Source organism: Mytilus galloprovincialis, chromosome 13 (assembly GCF_965363235.1).
Source record: "Mytilus galloprovincialis chromosome 13, xbMytGall1.hap1.1, whole genome shotgun sequence".
Taxonomy (NCBI): domain Eukaryota; kingdom Metazoa; phylum Mollusca; class Bivalvia; order Mytilida; family Mytilidae; genus Mytilus; species Mytilus galloprovincialis.
In genome coordinates this window covers 72645939-72667434 of record NC_134850.1, presented here as the reverse complement: position 1 = coordinate 72667434, position 21496 = coordinate 72645939, and the positions used below count along the sequence as shown (strand labels likewise).

Genomic DNA, 21496 nt, shown 5'->3' with positions numbered 1-21496 from the left:
TCCTATGGTTGGACCGTGTGATTATTTGACATTTTTGTGACATTTATTGACATTTTATGTGCATTGATTTATATTGTTTATTGTTTTTTTTACCACATCTATTTTAAATAGTTCTTTTCCCAAATATTAATTTCTTTAATATTTGTCCTAAGGGGGGAGGATTGTAATAGATGTGCTTTGATGTGCCTAATTAATTCCCCTTAATTTGGACAGATTAATTATTTAGTATTTAAATGTTTATTTGAAGTTAAATTTGATTTAAATATAGTAGGATAAAAGTAAGGATTGTTTATTTAACTGTTTTAGTAATTAACTTTTGATGTTTTTATAATGTTTTAAGAATATTCATTTATTTAACTTTTCTTCAGTACCTTTTATGTTAAAGTTCTCCTGATTAATGACAAGTTTAGGATATCATTTGATATTCAGTGGGAGTCGGCCTTGCACAGGCCTCCAAATACTCGCCGGAACTAATATTAGTACTAATCGAGTCTAGAGTTAGCCACCACTTCGGTGCAGTTCGCCAGAGTTAGTCACCCCTTTTTGGTGCAATTTTACTACTTTAAAACACAACGCGAAGCAAATTTACTTTATTTTACTTAAAAGACTAACTCTGGGAACACTCTATTTTTCATTTTTACATTTGAAATTACTGTATTTTTGAACTTCAGTTTAGAAAGTTTTCTGACTCCTGTTTATTTCCGACTTTGTTAAATTCATGCAATTACTGTACATTTGTGAATAAAATATAGTTTCATTTGATATATTGTCTGTTGTTCAGCCATAATCTGATATCAGGTATCCAGATGGTCGAATAGGGGCGAAGTACTAGCCACTACACGTCCCGGGAGGTGTCGTCACCGACCCCCTCCGTTACAGTTAATAGAAATCTTTGAAATTTTGACACAAGGTTTATGACCACAAAAAAAAAGGTTGGGATTGATTTTGGGAGTTTTGGTTCCAACAGTTTAGGAATTAGGGGCCAAAAAAGGGCCCAAATAAGCATTATTCTTGGTTTTCGCACAATAACTTTAGTTTAAGTGAATAGAAATCAATGAAATTTAAACACAATGTTTATGACCACAAAAGGAAGGTTGGTATTGATTTTGGGAGTTTAGGTCCCAACAGTTTAGGAATTAGGGGCCAAAAAGGGACCCAAATAAGCATTTTTCTTGGTTTTCGCACCATAACTTTAGTATAAGTAAATGGAAATCTATGAAATTTAAACACAAGGTTTATGACCATAAAAGGAAGGTTGGTATTGATTTTGGGAGTTTTGGTCCCAACAGTTTAGGAATAAAGGGCCCAAAGGGTCCAAAATTAAACTTTGTTTGATTTCATCAAAAATTGAATAATTGGGGTTCTTTGATATGCCGAATCTAACTGTGTATGTAGATTCTTAATTTTTGGTCCCGTTTTCAAATTGGTCTACATTAAGGTCCAAAGGGTCCAAAATTAAACTTAGTTTGATTTTAACAAAAATTGAATCCTTGGGGTTCTTTGATATGCTGAATCTAAAAATGTACTTAGATTTTTGATTATTGGCCCAGTTTTCAAGTTGGTCCAAATCGGGATCCAAAATTAAACTTTGTTTGATTTCATCAAAAATTGAATAATTGGGGTTCTTTGATATGCCAAATCTAACTGTGTATGTAGATTCTTAATTTTTGGTCCCGTTTTAAAATTGGTCTGCATTAAAGTCCAAAGGGTCCAAATTAAACTAAGTTTGATTTTAACAAAAATTGAATTCTTGGGCCTCTTTGATATGCTGAATCTAAACATGTACTTAGATTTTTGATTATGGGCCCAGTTTTCAAGTTGGTCCAAATCAGGATCCAAAATTATTATATTAAGTATTGTGCAATAGCAAGAAATTTTCAATTGCACAGTATTCAGCAATGGCAAGAAATCTTCAATTGCACAGTATTGTGCAATAGCAAGAAATCTTCAATTGCACAGTATTGTGCAATAGCAAATATTTTCAATTGCACAGTATTGCACAATAGCAAGAAATATCTAATTGCACAATATTGTGCAATAGCAAGAAATTACAATTGGATTTCAATTGGAGTTATCTTTCTTTGTCCAGAATAGTAGTTGAATCAACTTAAATCATTGTTTTATACAATATACAATGTATATTCACTTTTACTACCAACTGATAGATTAAAACAATCTTTACCATTCAGTGATAACAAGCACTTTTTTTACATTTTAATATTTTATGATGTATTTAAATGAGTAGTTATTGTTGCAAACTCCATTAGAAATTTGAATTGAGATCAGTTTTGAAATAAGGGAAAGGGGGATGTGAAAAAAAAATTGGGGGGTCAATTTTTTTCATTTCAGATTTCATAAATAAAAAGAAAATTTCTACAGACATTTTTTTGAGAGGATTAATATTCAACAGCATAGTGAATTGCTTAAAGGCAAAAATTTTTTTTTAAGTTCATTAGACCACATTCATTCTGTGTCAGAAACCTATGCTGTGTCAACTATTTAATCACAATCCAAATTTATAGCTGAATCCAGCTTGAATGTTGTGTCCATACTTGCCCCAACCGTTCAGAGTTCAACCTCTGTGGTCGTATAAAGCTGCGCCCTGCGGAGCATCTGGTTGGATATAGCATCACTGTCTTTTGAAATTTTATCAAGTTTGTTTGAAAGCTGGCTACAGTTTTCATAAAGTTGAGATTTCTCTTGAGCTTGAGAGTTAGACATTTTATCTAATTTGTCACATAAACTTTTGATTTCATTTCTGTCTTCGAGCTCTTTCTTTAACGTGTTAATAATTTCATCTTGATTTGGTTGATGGATGTTAGTTATAGCTGTTACAACACTTTGCTCAATACGCGTGGCAATTTGAAGAACTTCAGGGGATGATTCGGGAGCTTGTGGTAGAATGGTTACGTTTTCCCATTTTTCTTTGAAGCATGTTGGCACTTCAGCACAAACTTCACATGTATACTTCCTAGAAGTGTTAACGAGTGTGTACAGTTGATAAATTGGTAGTTTCGTACATTCATAATGTGTCCATTTGTGACATTTGCTACATTCCATCATATGATCATTCTGATCTTTGTTACACGACTGTGAGCACTCAGATTTCAAGGTTGTTTTTTTGTTACGAGTTGTGACTGAAGGTTCAGACTGCTTGGATTCTGATACATGTACATTTTGTACATGTAACTCTGTGTCTGAAGGGGTTGTGTTTTTGTTTTCTGATAGCAATTGCTTTGGATCAGTATTGTCACAATCATATATTGGTTCAATGTCTTCATTAGTTAGACTTTGAGATAGTGTTTGTTGAACTGAGATGGTGAATGAAGGGTCACACAGATCTATTGTACAGTTAGTGTCATTGGGACAGGCATGTCCAAAATCTGTATGAGATTTAAGTACAGTTGTGTCATCATATACTGGGATGACATAACATGATTGATAAGTATTACCAGCAATAAGAAATTGAATGGCTTCGTCTATAGTTTTGAAGCCTTTATACACGGCATGGCGAAATCGGTGTGCACTGAGTTCACACTTCGACCAGTCAGTGAAGATTCCGGTCGTTAAACCACGGGCTACACTATACAAGTTTTTTCTGGACATACTTCATATATAAGTGGCACTGTTTATGCATAAATATTACCGAATTAGACCATTAAAGACATATATGGGTCAGTTTTTCGTCTTTTGAATCGTCTTCAAAATTTTTGCGCCATATTGGTAAAGGGACGCAACTTAACATAACCAAAATCATGGTGACAAAGCAACTCACCTCCTAAAAATTGTGCTTTCATGTTACTACAAATAGTTGACTTTTGCATTGCCATTCTTTAGAATTACATCCAATATTTTGAACAAGTGAAAAATTCAAAATTTTATATTGACAAATGATTGACACATCATTTCATGTTTAAGATACTTTCAACACCTATCCTGGAATTCTCTAGTGTATATAATATTTATATATATATTTTAATGAATCTTTCAGATGAGATGACTAAATATGGACAAGAATCACAGAAAGGCTTTAACTCAGTGTAGATCAAATATTGTCAGTGATCTGTCACCAGACAATGAATTCTGGGACAAAATTGCTGAGCAGGAGATTTTTACTCCTCTTATGTTAGAGTACATCCAGGTATAATATATATTTATATAACAATTTCAATAATGTGGTGAGGTTAAACATGCTTTTGGAGAGTTAAAAAATCCGCCTAAACAGAAAAATGAATGAGTGATCTCCTGTTGTACTGTTACACTGCTGTTCTAGGTTACTGTGCCAGTTTGGAGTCAGCAAACATGTTTAACCCAGCCACATTCTGTATGTATGTGCCTGTCCTTGGTCAGGATCTTGTAATTCAGTGGTTGTCATTTGTTGCTGTGCTATATCATTTTTGTTTTTTTATGGTTTTGTTCATAAATCAGACTGTTTTTTCTATTGAATCATTTGTCATATCGGGGCCTTTTATAGCTGACTATAGGTTTTGCTCATTGTTGGAGTATGTTAACTTTTATATAATTTAGTCTCTGGTAGAGAGTTTGGTCATTGGCAATTATAACACATATACTTATTTTAATATTGGTAGAAAAGTACAACAATAGAATAGACTAAAAATCTGTTGAAAAGGGCCTTTTCAGATCATTACAAGGCATAAAAAACATGATAAACAAACAAACAATGACAATAGAGAAACCAAAATTTCAGTAACCCATAATTTGGTAAATGATTCAATTATATGCATAACGGGATATAAGCATAAACATAAATATAAATAGATATACATGTATATAGTGACCACGAGAATTGGATTTTTTTATGTCTGTTTGATTTCATGTTAAAAATTAAGTTACTCATTGTTTTTACCTGTATAAGAATGATTTTTGTGAATCAAATTAGTCATCTCAATGGTTCATCCTTGTTTTCCTTTCAATGTTAACATTCTTTTAATTTTAAAAGCTGAACACGACTAGTACATATGTACATGCAACACCATCTAGCTATGGGTTAAATTGAAGGTCACATGAATACAGATTCTATGAGGTCTAATTATTCACTTGACATATTAAAACTGACTCCGAAAAGCAAATTATTATTTCACTATTTGATTTCATTAATGATTGAACAAAAACAAAAATCATATTTTAACATTTTTTTCTATATTTCTTAGCTCACACTCCATTGACTATTTAACAGATTTGTTATTTTTTTTTTATAATATCATAAATGTGTTTTTTGTTATTTAGGCCAAAAATCCAAGACCAGAAAAAGTCCGACATTTATTAGATGATTTGTTACGGAGAGGTCCAGATGCTTTTAGGAAATTTTTGTATTGTTTAGACAATTCTGGACATGGACATTTGGCTGATGTTATCAGACAAAAGGAACAATTGATCCTTAATCCAAATTTTTGTAATAATCCCATTCTCCAAGAAGCACGATTCACTGGTAACATTAGAGGAACCAGTACAGGTTTCCAGCCTACAGCTTCAAATAACCCTGTTGACAGCCATCTGCCACACAGTGTCTCAGCACAAACTATAAATGAACGCATTCCAATGGGACAATTTCCTCACAGCCAGTCAAATCCAAACATTGCAAGTTCAGGAACACCAGTAACCTTCCCTAGTGATGAGTCAGCAAGTTCAGGAACACCAGTAACTTCACCCAGTGATGCTTCATCAAGGAGTACCACATCATATCCAAGTTCTCAGTTGCTAAGCAACACTAGTCTGCCTGGAAGGAACAGCAGTAATAATGATATCAGTATGGAGAATGAACATGATGGGTTAACTTCTCAATGTAAGAACTTTTGTATAACTTAATGTTGGGATATATATATATATGTTCATTGTTCTGTCAGTTCTTAACTACCAGATCTCATTATTTTGTTCAGAATCTTTGGAATTATGACAGTTATCTCCCCTTTTGTTTGTGACAATCACATCTTGTAATTCCAGTATTATTTGATATTGTATAAATATAGAAATGAGAAGATGTGGTTTGCCAATGACACAACTCTCCACTGTGAAAGTCAGTGTTTTTTCTCAGCTTGAAAATGCTAGTGTTTTGTGTAGGATAACTATTGTTGTATATATAACACGTCACATCACATTTTCCAGCAGAATTTGCATTGACTAGAATTCTTAAATATTTATATTTTCAAAAATGTTGTAGCTTATCTGCGTAATAGCTTATCTGCGTAAAATCCTTTTCAAAAAGGATGACTTTATCTACTGTGTAAACATTTAGTTTGAGGTACATGGATTTTCATGGTTTGAAGAGGTAAGGTATTTTTGTTGATTTCATGGTTTTGCAAAATAGATATAAGAAGATATGCCATATGGTATGAGTGCCAATGAGACAACTCTCCAACCAAGTCACAATTTGTAAAAGTCTGTTCACAAGCCTAAAGATAACTTGTATTTTTTTTTGAACATTTTAATTTGTGGTTCACATATTCCCACAAAATTAACAACAAAAATGGTTATTTATGAAATCTCGAGAGGAAATTTTATATGAATTTAAAGGGTTAAATATACTAACCATGAAATGTAATTTCATGGTTAGTATATTTAATTACATTTCATGGTAAGTATTATAAAATGGATATTCCTCAAGTATAAAATAAATCCAGAGTTTTTTCTCAATTTAATGAAACATTTTCAATTTAAAATCTTTTACACATTTATAGGTTTATACAATACTTTCTTTTAATCAGTTAAACAAAATATTTGAAGTTATATGAATTGCAACTGACCCCGGCCTCATTCCCTATGGATTTTACTAACTCTCTATGGATCCACACATTAGTTAACTGTATAACAAATTTATCGCATGCTGGAATTGTTTTGCTGTGTTTTGTAGAAAAATAAACAATGAACGACAACAACATAAATAGATGATGTCAACATCAATAGTAGAGTTGACATCATGAACCCACTATGAAATTTACTACCCCCCTGCAGATCCATAGTTGGTCACCATGTGACAGTGTTAAACCAAGCACACCATGCTAATTTACCCTTGATGCGATAATTATATATATTATGTATATAGTTTTAGGAAATGATAGAATTAATTTTGTAATTAAATTGAATATTTTTTCTTCACAATGAACGACTTTTTTATTAGCTGACCTGGCCCAAAGGGCCAAGTGAGCTTTTCTCATCACTTGGAGTCCATTGTCTGTCATCTGTCGTCGTCGTTATCTTTTACAAAAATCTTCTCCTCTGAAACTACTGGGCCAAATTTCACAAAACTTGGCCACAATCATCATTGGGGTATCTAGTTTAAAAATTGTGTCCAATGACACAGCCAACCAACCCAGATGGCCGCCATGGCTAAACATAGAACATAGGGGTAAAATGTAGATTTTGGCTCATATCTCTGAAACCAAAGCTTTAGAGCAAATCTGACATGGAGTAAAATTGTTTATCAGGTCAGGATCTATCTGCCCTGAAATTTTCAGATGAATCGGACAACCCGTTGTTGGGTTGCTGTCCCAGAGTTTGTAATTTTAAGGAAATTTTGCCGTTTTTGGTTATTATATTGAATATTATTATAGATAAAGATAAACTGCTAACAGCAATTATGTTCAGCAAAGTAAGATCTACAAAAAAGTCAACATAACCAAAATGGTCAGCTGACCTCTTAGGAGTTATTGCACTTTATAGTCAATTTTTGTCAATTTTTCGTCAATTTTGGTTATCTTGTACAAAAATCTTCTCCTCTGAAACTGCTACGACAAATTTAACCGAACTTGTCCACAATCATCATGAGGTTATCTAGTTTAAAAAATGTGTCCATTGACCCAACCTGCGAACCAAGATGGCCAACATGGCTAAAAATAGAACATAGGGTAAAATGCAGTTTTTGGCTAAAATCTCAAAAATCAAAGCATTTAAAGCAAAATTTGATGGGATAAATTTGTTCGTTAGGTCAAAGTCTATCAGCCCTGAAATGTTCAGACCAATCAGGCAACCCATTGTTGGGTTGCTGCCCCAGAATTGGTAATTTTACAGAAAATATTCAGCTTTTGGTTATTATCTTGAATATTATTATAGATAGAGATCAGATAAACTGTAAACAGCAAAAATGTACAGCAAAGTAGCACCTACAAATAAGTCAACATGATCAAAATGGTCAATTGACCCCTTAAGGAGTTATTGCCCTTTATAGTCAATTTTTAATAATTTTCATAAATTTTGTAAATTTTGTAAATTTTTATTCGTTTATGAATGCACATAGACCAAGGTGAGCGACACAGGCTCTTTAGAGCCTCTAGTTTATTTATCCAGTGCCTAGGACCATTACCCAGTATGACAACAGGCAGCAGACTTCAAGTTCAGAAAGTACTCCAGTGCCTGGGACCATTTCACAGTATAACAACAGGCAACAGAATTCAAGTTTCAAAAGTACTCCAGTGCCTGGGACCATTTCACAGTATGACATCAGGCAGCAGACTTCCAGCTTAGAAAGTACTCCAGTGCCTGGGACCTTTTCACAGTATGACATCAGGCAGCAGACTTCAAGCTTAGAAAGTACACCAGAAACAATCAGTTACCAGGCATTGCAGAATTGCAGGGCAGAAATTTTGGTGAATTGTTTATATCTATTGACATAAACCCTCTTTCTATTTTTATAAATTTTAGATTTAACATTTCCGAGTTATGGGATTTTATTAAAAAAAAAAAGATTTTTTTAAACAATAAGTAAAAATGTGAGCATTTTTGGTATATTTTCTGTTATGACATTGAAAAAGATCAAAGAGAAAAAACAATAGATCAATGGAAAATGCCGCCAAAACAGCATGAACATGTGTAAGTCTCACGCTAAATGCGTTATACTTGGCAGCCCTGTAAATGAGAGTCAGAAATCAGCATATTTTGTTATTGTTTTAATTCAAATTTAAAAACCTTAATAGTCATGAACTTTGTATGCATTTCATTTCTCAATTTCAAAAAAATGTAAACACATAATAATCTGAGATACAAATACCATATACATAGTAAGTTATAAAATGCTTCAAAATGTAAGACAAATTAAAAAAAAGGAAACCAAGGGTCAGAAGTTCACAGCCATTCATAGGCCTTCAATAATGAATCAAACTTCTTCCACATCTACTGTATAATAAGATGTTAAAGACACTAATACTTAAATGTTAAACAATTCATGAGAGAAAACCAGATTAACCCTATGACCTCCTGCACTCGAAGCATGGATGTTACCACAAAGGAGGTTGAACAATGACAAGGATACCGTCCACAAAACTACACAGGAAACATACAAACATTTGAATACTGTGGACTCATTTATTTTTCGTGGGTACCAATTTTCGTTGATTTAAGAAAATTTTCATTTTCGTGGATATTTGCTTTAGTGGCTTTGCCAAAGTCTGCATACTTTCCTATATATAATTTGAAATTTGTTGGACATTAGTGACCAAGAAATCCATAAAAATAGATATCCAACAAATAATAATGAATCCACACTATGTCATGACAAGTTCAACATGTTTACATACTTAAATAATGTATTTTATTGTATAGAAAAAAAGGTCAGATGAAGAAACAAAAAAGCAAGCTGAGATAGAGGCTCTTCAGAAACAGTTACAGTCGCTGAAAGATATGGCATCGGGAAAACAGGTAACACATTCAACTTAAGAGGCAATTAAGGCCTAACTAAAAAGTATGTGTGTTTACTGTACCCCTACCTACCCTAATGTTTATCTCCTATCCTAAAGTTTTTTTGGTCATTATTGATTAAGCACTGTTAAAGTCACAATATTGCTCGCAAAGACTCAATGTAAAAAAAAATATTGAAAATTAAAAAAAAAAAATCACTTCCTACATTGTATCTGTCCTATTTTGTTTAGCATGTGACAGTAAATACACTTACTTTTTTGTTTCGCCTAATTTGATAATTAAATGTTGTGAAGAAGGAGATATTTATGGTGTTACTGATTTATATTTCTGAATTAATGATTTAAGGAAAATAATTGATTGAATAAAAATTTTAATCATGACATGTAAATAATTTTAATTTATTATTTAATGCGGCTTCCAGGATGCTAAAACTAATCAATCAAAGCCAAGCAATAAACCAGTTGCTAAGAAGGTTAGAGTTAGACAATGGCTACCATTAGACTGCTTTCTGTAGTGTGGTTTTTGTCTTAACACAATAGGACGCTTGCTTTGTGATCATTACATACTCTCAAAGTATTGTTTGTGGGCTAGAAATTTTCATGTTTTATTTTTATCCAATGAACAACAAAAATTTAAGTACATTTGTGTCATTTGGTCTCTTGTGGAGAGTTGTCTCATTGGCAATCATACCACATCTTATCTTTTATTATTTCTTAAATTTGACCCTGTAGTATGATGGAAAACTTTATAAAACAATAGTTTATTAATAAATAAATTTGTAAGTTTTATCAAATTTTGTCTGTGTGCTAAATTTTGTCATCTTCAAAACAATCACCTAGCCATTACTGGTATAATTAAATAAGATTTCTGACTGTGTGTAACACTGCAGATAGATAAATAGATCACTCTCTCATTAGAAATTGTGGTATTTATTGAAGCACATAGATCTACACAGGAATGTCAATAAATTGTTGTTCTCACAGTAGATTAGGTAGATACTTTTACACAGTTTGAGAAATTCTTTCTGAATATTTATGTTATATTACAACAAATTGATTTTAAGCTCACCTGACTCAAAAGGTGAAGTGAGCTATTTTCATCATTGTTTTCATTATCATCTTTTGTCTTTATCTAAACTTTTACAAAAATTTTCTGTTTTGAAACTACTCAGTCAATTGGGAATCAAACTTTACAAAGGTCATAATGAGATTGAGATATTGGAAAATTAAGTTTGACGATCCAATCTGTCATCAACATGGCAGACATCACCAAAAATTAGGTTTGACGATCCAATCTGTCATCAACATGGCAGACATCACCAAATATTAGGTTTGACAATCCATCTGTCATCAACATGGCAGACATTGCCAAAAATTGGGTTTGACGATCCAATCTGTCATCAACATGGCAGACATCGCCAAAAAAAAGAATATATTAGTAAAATACAAGTGTTGTCAATTATCTCAAAAAATTATTGATAGAGACAGTCTGACATTGTCAGTAGTGTTCAGAATTTAGAAAAACTCTCTTCTGTTCACTGCAGGGGTGTGGAAATGCTATGCCCAACTCGACCGACTCGTACATTTGAACAACCGGACAAGTAATTATTTTTGTCTAGGTTGCCCGTGGACAAGTACAAAAATATACAAGACAAAGTTCAAATCCAACAAATACATTAAATTAATTTCAAAACGTATAAAGATGTTTAATTTATGTAAAAGAAACCAATGTTCAGCAAGTAAAAACATCAATGTTCATGACGATAAATGTTATATGATACCGGAAATAGATCAATTACCATAATAAATAAAAAAAGGTATGCGAACCTGAGTCGCGTAACATTGCATTGGACTTGTCCATTGACCCGGGATCGTCGATTAGGTTTTATCCATCATTTATCGGAAGGGCCATTTCTTTAAATTTTGTATCGAGATTCAGATTGATAAATAATTACTCAAATTCTCATATTTTATTAATGACAACGTAAAACGTTTTTCCGAACTATCAAAAGTATAAAATAAACCATTTACAGGACATGGTCTCAATAAGATGTAGCTTCATTTCGTGTGAAATTTAGCCAAGACGCCATCTCATTAACTATCAAGTTGGCCTTCTATGACCATATAAGCGATGTAAACATAAACACAGATATAAATAGATTAAGCAATCCGTGCAATTGCATTTTTACAGGTCTGTTAAATTTTGTATTTAGACAATATACGTATAGTGTCTTGAAATATGAAATTTATTTGTATGAGGCTTAGAAACGGGGGAAACGCGAGATTTTACCGAGCATTTCCTCGTTTCGTGCCGAATACAAATAAATTTCATATTTTAAGACACTATACGTATATTGTTTTTATACTGAAATCGATAAAAAATGAAACAAATAATAAAAATATGTAACAAGTATTGTTAAAAAAAAGTGTTTGGAATTTCCCTCTTGGGGTACCATTTTGGGGTATTTCCCTTTGAGCGTAGTCCAGGCAGTAAGACATTGACATTTTAAGGAATAAGAAAGGGAAAATGAACTTAATTAATAACATTAGATAAACATGGTATATAAATTACCACTTTGAAGACATAACAAGTTTAAATTTATAAAAGTTTGACCATTGTTACTACATGTTGTCATGGTTGTGACGTGACGTTGTTGAAACACAGTAGTTCAATAAGTAGGCGGGGCTTATAGGTTAGTTGAGGTCATTGACGTATAAAGCTAACGTTTATACGTATAGCTTTATCTGTATAGTAAAATAGCTGATTGCAGTATAATAAAGATTTAAAATGTATGTTTATCGTCGTTTTTATCTTTATAAAAATGTTTTTTTGTGGATCGAATCAGTCAATCAAATTATATACCTTTGTTTCACTTTCAATGTTGACATTCTTTCCCTTTAAATAACCGTTCACGGAATATTCACTTGCAAGTGAATAATTCATTATCAATGTTTGTTAGCTTAATTTGACAAAATTGCACCATTTTAGCTGATAAAAGCAAATTATTATTTCACTATTTCTCTTTCATTAATGATTGAACAAAACAAATCATACTTTAGAGTTTTTATATATCTCGTAGCTAGTGCCCTTTTAAAACAATAATACCTTCTCAAAACAAACACTGAGGGGCAAACATTTGTAATATATACATTTAACATTCTCATGTTCATACACATGTATTCAATCTCAATAATTGTGAAACATCATCCTGTGTTTGTTTGTATAAGTTTGGTGAGAACAATGCACGAAAACAGGTCTCTTTATAGAATATTAGTTGTGAAACAACACAAATATTTTTAGATTTGTTTTAAGGTATATGATAACTGACTGTTTTCATAGTGTAAGGAATACGATATTTGTACTGTTTTTATGTATTTAAGGATAAAGAGAATGTGTACTGCTTTTCAGTACTTTCCAATTCAATTTACTTGGTTTTTTTTCTTTTAAAATGAAAAAAAAAATGATTGTGTAAGTGCTTGAAAATATTTAAATGATAAATTATTGTCCTCTTTGAATACTCTGAAATCTATTGTTTGTTTGTTTGCTTGATTGTATTGTTTTGCTCTGTTAGTTTTTTGTTTGTTCATATGATCTTAAGGGCTAGTAGATACTGTCTTTTAACATAATAAGGCATCTTAAATCCCTTTATCTATGACACTTTTTTCTTTTGAAAACCATTTTACAAATTGAAATTATTTGGCTCTATTCCACTTATGTGTATTTTGTTTCAAACATTTGTCCACAGTTTTTGCAAATGAACCACATACTTATCAAGAATAGATGATATGAGAAATATAGATTCTTACACTGCAACAAGTGTATTACGATATTTCTCCACTCGAGACAGTTAAATTTTATTATTTAAAGCGCGAGGCTTGCCGAGCCCTTTAAATAATAAAATTTAACTGTCGAGAGTGGAGAAATATCGTAATACACGAGTTATAGTGTCGGAATCTGTTTCTCTAATGCTTTTTATCGTTCTTTTTCAAAGATTTTCAGAAAATTGTGCTCTTTATATGCGACGTCATCAGGCAAGGTCGCCTTTTTTCATGACGTCACAATAGGAAAATTGAGAAGAAAACAAAACATTTTGACGTCATAATCAAATTTTGACTAATCATTTGCCGAGAACAGATTTTTCACTAGTGAGGAGAAATATTTTTCTCACACCGGTCAGGAAATGTGAAAATAGCACAAAAATTAGAGAAAATGAGATAACAAGATACATTTTCATGACTTTCCCTATAAATATTAAGCTTACATTTATTTTTTTAAATTTGTATAATAATTAGTTACAGATTACCTGTGAATTGTTGTTCTTGTTGACCTACTTTTTACCCTTTTTTTGTCATGACATAAGAATGTTCTTAGCTGTTCTTATACAACACCCTTTGCATTTATTGATGTTAGTTGTAGATCAATTTTAGATGTTCACTAGTGACTTATCTTTCGCAAATTATCATAAATAATTTTTTGTCTATTTTTAGCCTGTAGATGAAAACCTTCTGAAGGCTGATAAGAATAAAAAGGTGAGTACTGCGGTTTCATTATTATTCGTTGGATACTAATTTTTCGTGGATTACATGGGTACAGGGACACCACGAATTTAATGGTTCAACAAATTACTAATTTCCTAAAGATTGATTGATTGTTGGTTGCTTAACGTCCAGTGGCAAATATTTCATGCATATTCAGGACGATAAATTTCCTAAAGGAATGTATGCAGACTTTAGCAAAACCATGAAATGAAATATCCATGGACAGCCAAGTTTTTCTTGATCCACGGAAATTGGTACCAAGGAAAATAAAATAAATCACAGTATACAAAGATGTGTGGCATATTTCCCATGAATTTCTTTTGCTTAATAGGTTAAAATTTATAACTGAAAATTGAGTGGAGTTTGAATACCAAAGAGTCAAAATAATTGACTGGAAAATTTATTCAACAACTTTATACATATTTCCCATAATATCTTACTGTTATTCAGTTATTATACATTTTTATGCCCCACCTACGATAGTAGAGGGGCATTATGTTTTCTGGTCTGTGTGTCCGTCCGTCCGTCCTTCCATCTGCCCGTCCGTTCGTTCAGGTTAAAGTTTTTGGTCAAGGTAGTTTTTGATGAATTTGAAGTCCAATCAACTTCAAACTTAGTACACATGTTCCCTATGATATTATCTTTCTAATTTAATTGCCAAATTAGACTTTTGACCCCAATTTCACGGTCCACTGAACATAGAAAATAATAGTGCAAGTTTCAGGTTAAAGTTTTTGATGAAATTGAAGTCCAATCAACTTCAAACTAAGTACACATGTTCCCTATGATATGATCTTTCTAATTTAATTGCCAAATTAGAGTTTTGACCCCAATTTCACGGTCTACTGAACATAGAAAATGATAATGCGAGTGGGGCATCCGTGTACTATGGACACATTCTTGTATAACCTTTTGTTTGTCTCAGTGTTCAAAATATTTTAGATATTTACCAATGTATTACTGGATGACTTCAATAGCAATACATTTTTAAATTGAATGAAAAATAAAAAAGCAATACACTTCAAATGAATAATGTTTAAAAACTATCTTAGAAAACTCAGTGACAATTGTATATACCAGTCTTCATTTATTTAAATAGAATATCACAAGAAAGAAATTTTTTGTTTCTGAAAAATGAGAAAGTCGATAGGGCAGTTTAGAGGTTTATGCACTGTTACAAGGCTATGCTTGGCTTTATTATTGTTTCTAAGCTATTCACACATGTGTGAATTGAAATAACACCCTCTTATCACATTACAGAAAAATGAGCCACCAAAGAAGTCTAAAATAATTAACAAGAAACCAACTGCCGACGATGATGACACTTCTGTTTACAATATGGATAAGTAAGTTTATATAATCCTTTCTTGTAGAGTCAAGAAAGATATGAATTATCTTCCTTGACAAAAGAGGATGACAAACTTTTATAACTTTTATGAACAAAAGGAGATATTAGCTATACATGTACAGTAATGACAAATATACCTAACACCATAAAAAAGGTTTATACAACAACAAAAAATTTCCCTTAAGTCAAACAATCAATTCACGTCTGCTTAAGATTAAGGATGCTTTATTTAAATGTCATGCCTTCACAGATTGGGATGAATCATCATTTAGTATAAAATGAGCATTGAAAGTCCTCATCAAAATTTTATAAATGCAAGTGCTATGAAATGCATACACAATGCTAAGAACAAAAGGTTGCAGACAGAGTTTGAATCTGGGCTGCAAGTCCCTTACACTTCTAAATTAATGTCCCTTTATGACTTTGAAAATTGCAATTTATTTTGTTGAGAAATTCAAATTGTTGAACTAACTGTTTAAAATCAACCCATCATTCCTTGCATCATATTATTTTGTTTATTATTTTCAGTATTTGTATATTACAAACAGTTATAATGAGTTTTACAGACGAATTTGATTTATATTAATGTATGTTTTGTTTTCAGTATTTGTATATTCTGTGGAGAAAGGAATGAAAGTTTTACAGAAGAATTTGATTTATATTAATTTATGTTTTGTTTTCAGTATTTGTATATTCTGTGGTGAAAGGAATGAAAGTTTCACAGAAGAAGGACTTGATTTACATTACTGGAAACATTGCCCTATGTTAAAACGTTGCACAAACTGTAAACAAGTGGTAGAAATAGCAACATACACGGATCATTTACTGAACGAGTGTGAGGCCAAAAATAATTACTCCAAATGTAACCGATGTACTGAAGCCATTCCAAAGTCTGAATATGATCAACATGTGTCTGAAAAGAGCTGTAACGGTAAGTTACCATGGTGATATTTTGATGGTCAAGCATGACATAAAGCAAATGTAGTTAAGATATGTAAATATATTAATATGATCTGCATGTATTGGAAATAAAGTTCTTTTTGTTAATCATGAAGACAAATTGAAGCAAAATAGTAGTTTTTGATAATTGATTTGAATTTATCATGGATTTCAACTATTTGTCTTGTTTTCTGCTTTACTATTTAGGTTTGTTTTCCAATCATTTCTGCAGTTTATTCCTATTTTATATTTATAGGTTTTATAACGAGTGAGGATTCGATATTGCTTGATAATAACTTCAGATATTAAATTTCAATATAATAATGCATGTGCAAGTATATTATAACTATTTAAATTGAAGTGAGAATTGATATCAAGTAATATCTTACTCTCAGAAGTTGTTAAATCTATTTCTGATTTTTGTGATAATTAAAAGTTCCTTGAATCATTGATCTAGTCTTGCACATGCCATGAGTGAAGTCATATGTCTTTTTCCAGCTTCAAATTATAAAATCAGACATTTTAAAACTTTTTGTACACTTGAGAAGGTAATAGAATTTGTCAAAAAGAAGGTTTCAAGGTGAAAAGTGTGAGTGTTTTGTATAAGCTTGAAATCACATATGCACATTGTCATGGACAGAATGTACATCATTTTAAACTTTCAAAGTTATCAATGACATTATGAATAGCCAATGGAAATGTTGGAATATCACTTCATGATGCTGGATAAGCCAATCAAATTATCTAAATTTCGGTGTCTCACTCTGTGCAAGATATAAAAATAAGAGAAGATGATCATTAATAACTTGAAAGACTTTTATTACAATGTCATTTAGAGTTTTGTAATTAACCAAAGAATAGAAAGATCTTCCCAATTATAGTTAGTTGTTTGAACAGTTTTGATAAAGTAGACGGTAAGCCCAGTAGAGACCTGTAAGGCTTACTACATCAGGATACAATTTTTGGATTGAAGTTTGAAGGTAGTTTGATATTGTACTGTTAATACTCCACATTATATATCAGAAATGTAACTTTGCTATTTTTTTTCAGCTGCCAAAAGTTCATCAAACCACTGTCCACTTTGTCACCAGAATGTCTCGTCTGGTGAAGACGGCTGGAAAAACCATCTAATGGGCAAAGATGGCTGCAAACAGAATCCTCGTCGTCTCCTCTCACTTAATAAAAATCCATCAACAGGTACGTATCCTTTTATACAGCTAAGTTCTGCAAACAGGTTGATACATGTATATTACATTTACAATAATGGTTGGCTCTGCATATTTGATAGATTTCCAACACAAATAAAATTTTAATTGTTTCATTATCAATTCTTTTTTTCTTTTCTAAAATTATTTCACCATGAATCTTATTTAAGATATTGACAAAATGCCAGACTCATTAAGTTAAGTCTTTTTTGGGATAACTAGTAAATTAGTTCCTATGCTAAACAAAGTAAAGTTTTTTCTTCTTTAATTTTTTTTTCTTTTTTAAATCACACAATTTATAATAACATACTTATAAATCTTCAAAACTTGGAATTTTCCTCTTGAATTCAAAATAAAGTACAGTTTATACCTTTGAACCTTAAAATGATTTACGGTAGATTCATGGTATACCGCCATCTTGGATTGTACTATGATCTCAGTACACAATCAATCTAGTTATTTACCTATATCTGCAATTTGTAGACAGATGTGCAATTTTATTGGTTAGACTATTTATTTATATGACCAAATATGTGTGCTTTAGAATCATTTTTTTCAACTGAGGCGTTTGAGGGGAGCTAATTCTTTTAGTAAAAAAATTATACTGGTCTGATAGCGATTTAAAAAAAAATTATTTGTAGCAAGAAAACAAATTCGGTGACACCATTTTTTTATTTTTATTTTCTTAAAACATATTATAAAACCTATCTTCTCACAATTTATTTAAAAATTTTATCTCATAGATTTCTTTTTATGCATTAAAATGTGTTTTTGCATGATTATTCTAAGCAAATTTAGACAATTTTCAACAACTTATAGCTTGAAAAATAGCTTGGTGACCCATCTTTCTTATTTATGTTATGAAAAGAGCAGAGGAAAAATCTTCATTTTAGCAAAGTTTAAAAAAATTCTATCTCAGAAAACTTATACCTATGAGCTACCTTAATACTTGATTGGTGTAAAAGTTTTAAAGATAAATCTGTATTATATATTCCAGGTGGAACTTCAAAGAATAAACCAAAAGCCACAGGAAAGAACAAGAAGACACCAAGATAACTTTTTAAGACTAGACAATTTATAGTGCTATATTTTATAGGAGAACATTATTATGATATATAGTTAGACTATATAACACTATTGTATAACATTGATCACATGACCAATCTTTAACAGGGAGAATTTTCTTGTTTTCTATTTGAAATTAAACTCTTAGACGGGGAAATATCCCAGATTAGGATTTATGTAAGAGCAGCAGCTCTGAGTCATACATCTAGTTTGGACTCATAGATATGGACCAGGAATTTAGATCTGGCTTTGAGTGGAGTATTTTAGTCTAGTTCACAGATCTGGGTTTAAATCTTAGTTTAGTTTCTAAGATGCGAATTCTGGTCAAGTATGGGCACTGGTATTAGCCACTCTGATTTGTACCTCAGTAACCCATATCTGCCTGTGATGGTCAGATTTTAGAACAAGACATGTTTTCATACCAGTTGGAATCCCTAACAATAGTGACTTGCACAAGTTGCAAACATCCCCATCCTGCACATATAACCTTGAACGACTTTGGTTTAGTTTCTATGCCACCTGTTATATTGCATCTTTGTAAACTATCAGCTCTCCTAAATTCTTGATAAATGTAAGTTCTGCAAATAAGCTTCATACAGAAAGATGTTTTATCTGTGATATATATGTTACAAGACTGTTTATTATTTATTGTTGATCACCAGATGAGTTTGTGTCTTCTGATTGCTGTCCCACTGATTTATTACACTCATCCTGTTATTGGCATATCCTAAGTTTATCCCTTAAATAAGTATTGGGACCTCTTCAGCAACTATATAACTTACAAAATTTGTTCTTATTGTTTAAACATAAGATGTTCCAAATACTTTTTTACTGACGAAGTGATGTGAGCGGTCCACTGTTTTAATTCTTCTATTTACATTTTATTTGTTTTATGAGGAAGTAAATTACATTAATGTATTTTTTATCAGACTGTTTTCTAGGTATACAGTTCTTTACTCCGCCCTTCTTAACATATTAGTAAGTATGTTTTTTTAAATTCCATTCATAGTTAAGTTTTCTTTGGTTTGAGGGGTGGGGGGTAAAGGAATGGTAAAATGTTCAACCACTCAAAATAAAACATGATATGTAAAAAAAAAAAAGATTATTAAAAAACACAAAACCTTCAACTTTTGACCTTTTAAACATGATTTTATCATCAAAACATTACTAATGTGACATTTGTAATATTTTCTTTCAAAACAGTTAAACTTATCTTGCAATAACTCAATGGTCGAAGTATGATAAAATGAATTTCATCTGATAAAAAATTTACTACGTAAGTTTTTTTATTTTAATTTTAAAATTGAGTTGATTTGATAGTTTAAATTAACAAGATATTACAAGGTAACATAGTTTATTTATGGAAAAATTATGTTTTTTTAATATAATTCATTCATTAAGACCCATACAAAAAAGGTGTTAAATTACAGTTGTTATGAACTATGAAATGATTATATTTTATGCAGTTGATGATGTTTTTGTATGTGTATTACTATGTTGAGGACCTCCATATTTATATCTGAAATATTATACAATAGTTTATAAGAGTTTTATAAAGAAAAACTTGCCCTCCAAGATGAATTCCTCTGGTGCCAATAGATGTACATGTATTAAGATTTATTTATGTATTATTATTGAGTAACATATTATAGAATAAAGAATCTCTTTCATATCAAATTATGACTTAGTTTTAATACCTCTTGCATACTTCTTCCTTTGAAACTATATAAGTCATCTTGCAAAGATGGGTGTTATAGAAAATTTATTCATTCAGGCATCAGGGACATATATATAGACCTGAAGAAAAACTATCATCATGTGAAATATTGCAAGATTGGCTGTATAAAGATTTGCCAGGATTCAGACATTTCTCATAAAATGGCTGTTTAAAAATTGTCATTATTCAGATATGTGATGCATGAGTCTGATGAAACAATGCTGTAATTCAGAACGTCACTAAAATATAAAAAAACTTTTCTTGAATGACTGGATCAGTTGGAACATATGATCATATGATATTTTAATGTATGACACACAATCCTTCATACGCTTGACAATAGCAAAGGAAAACAGAGTAAACATTTTTTGTTATGATTCTGTTTTTCATTATAAAGTTGTCATGATAATTGTTTGGACTGGCATTGTGAAAGTATAAATCGAGTTTAAGATTGATTAGTAATTCATATTCACTGTTTGTGCTGTCCTAGGTTATAAGTTGTTAGTGGAAGATGTTTGTTGTTATTCTGAGCTTGCTTTGCTTTTTGCGTCAACGGTTGTATTGTTTGTCTGTGTGTTTCTCTGTGATGAGTGTTCTTGCATGTGTTTGTTTTGTATTTCTGCTTGCATTTGTTTGTTCTGTACTTCTGCCACATTTACTTAGTGTTGTCATTTAAGAGATAACTTTAAACATTGCTATATGTGCAAGAGGATTTCAACCATCCTTTTTAGCTCACCTGTCCCGAAGGGACAAGTGAGCTTATGCCATCACTTGGCGTCCGTCGTCGTCCGTCGTCTGTCGTCGTAAACTATTTCAAGAATCTTCTCCTCTGAAACTACTGGGCCAAATACTTTCAAACTTTAACTGAATGTTCCTTAGGGTATCTAATTTATAAATTGTATCCGAAGTTTTGATCTATCAACAAACATGGTCGCCATTGCTAAAAATAGAACATAGGGGTCAAATGCAGTTTTTGGCTTATAACTCAAAAACCAAAGCATTTAGAGCAAATCTTACATGGGGTAATATTGTTTAT

The 21496-nt window shown here is 31.5% G+C and overlaps 1 protein-coding gene across 1 annotated transcript; it reads left to right on the top strand.

The window, feature by feature from the left end:
• The first annotated feature begins 3996 nt into the window (after positions 1-3996).
• Positions 3997-20420, top strand: LOC143056936 (uncharacterized). Its single transcript, XM_076230149.1, has 9 exons — positions 3997-4141; positions 5248-5803; positions 8302-8600; positions 9553-9648; positions 14136-14177; positions 15447-15532; positions 16218-16465; positions 17524-17670; positions 18676-20420. Exons 1-9 carry the CDS (start codon positions 4007-4009, stop codon positions 18732-18734), a joined length of 1668 nt encoding a protein of 555 aa, XP_076086264.1. The 5' UTR covers positions 3997-4006; the 3' UTR covers positions 18735-20420.
• The last annotated feature ends 1076 nt before the right edge of the window (positions 20421-21496 follow it).

Excerpts from the sequence above, each read along its gene's own strand:
- LOC143056936 (XM_076230149.1), top strand. The coding sequence starts at position 4,007 with ATGGACAAGAATCACAGAAAGGCTTTAACTCAGTGTAGATCAAATATT. Across the intron at positions 14,178-15,446 it reads AGGCTGATAAGAATAAAAAG|AAAAATGAGCCACCAAAGAA; the intron begins GTGAGTACTGCG and ends ATCACATTACAG. Across the intron at positions 16,466-17,523 it reads GTCTGAAAAGAGCTGTAACG|CTGCCAAAAGTTCATCAAAC; the intron begins GTAAGTTACCAT and ends ATTTTTTTTCAG.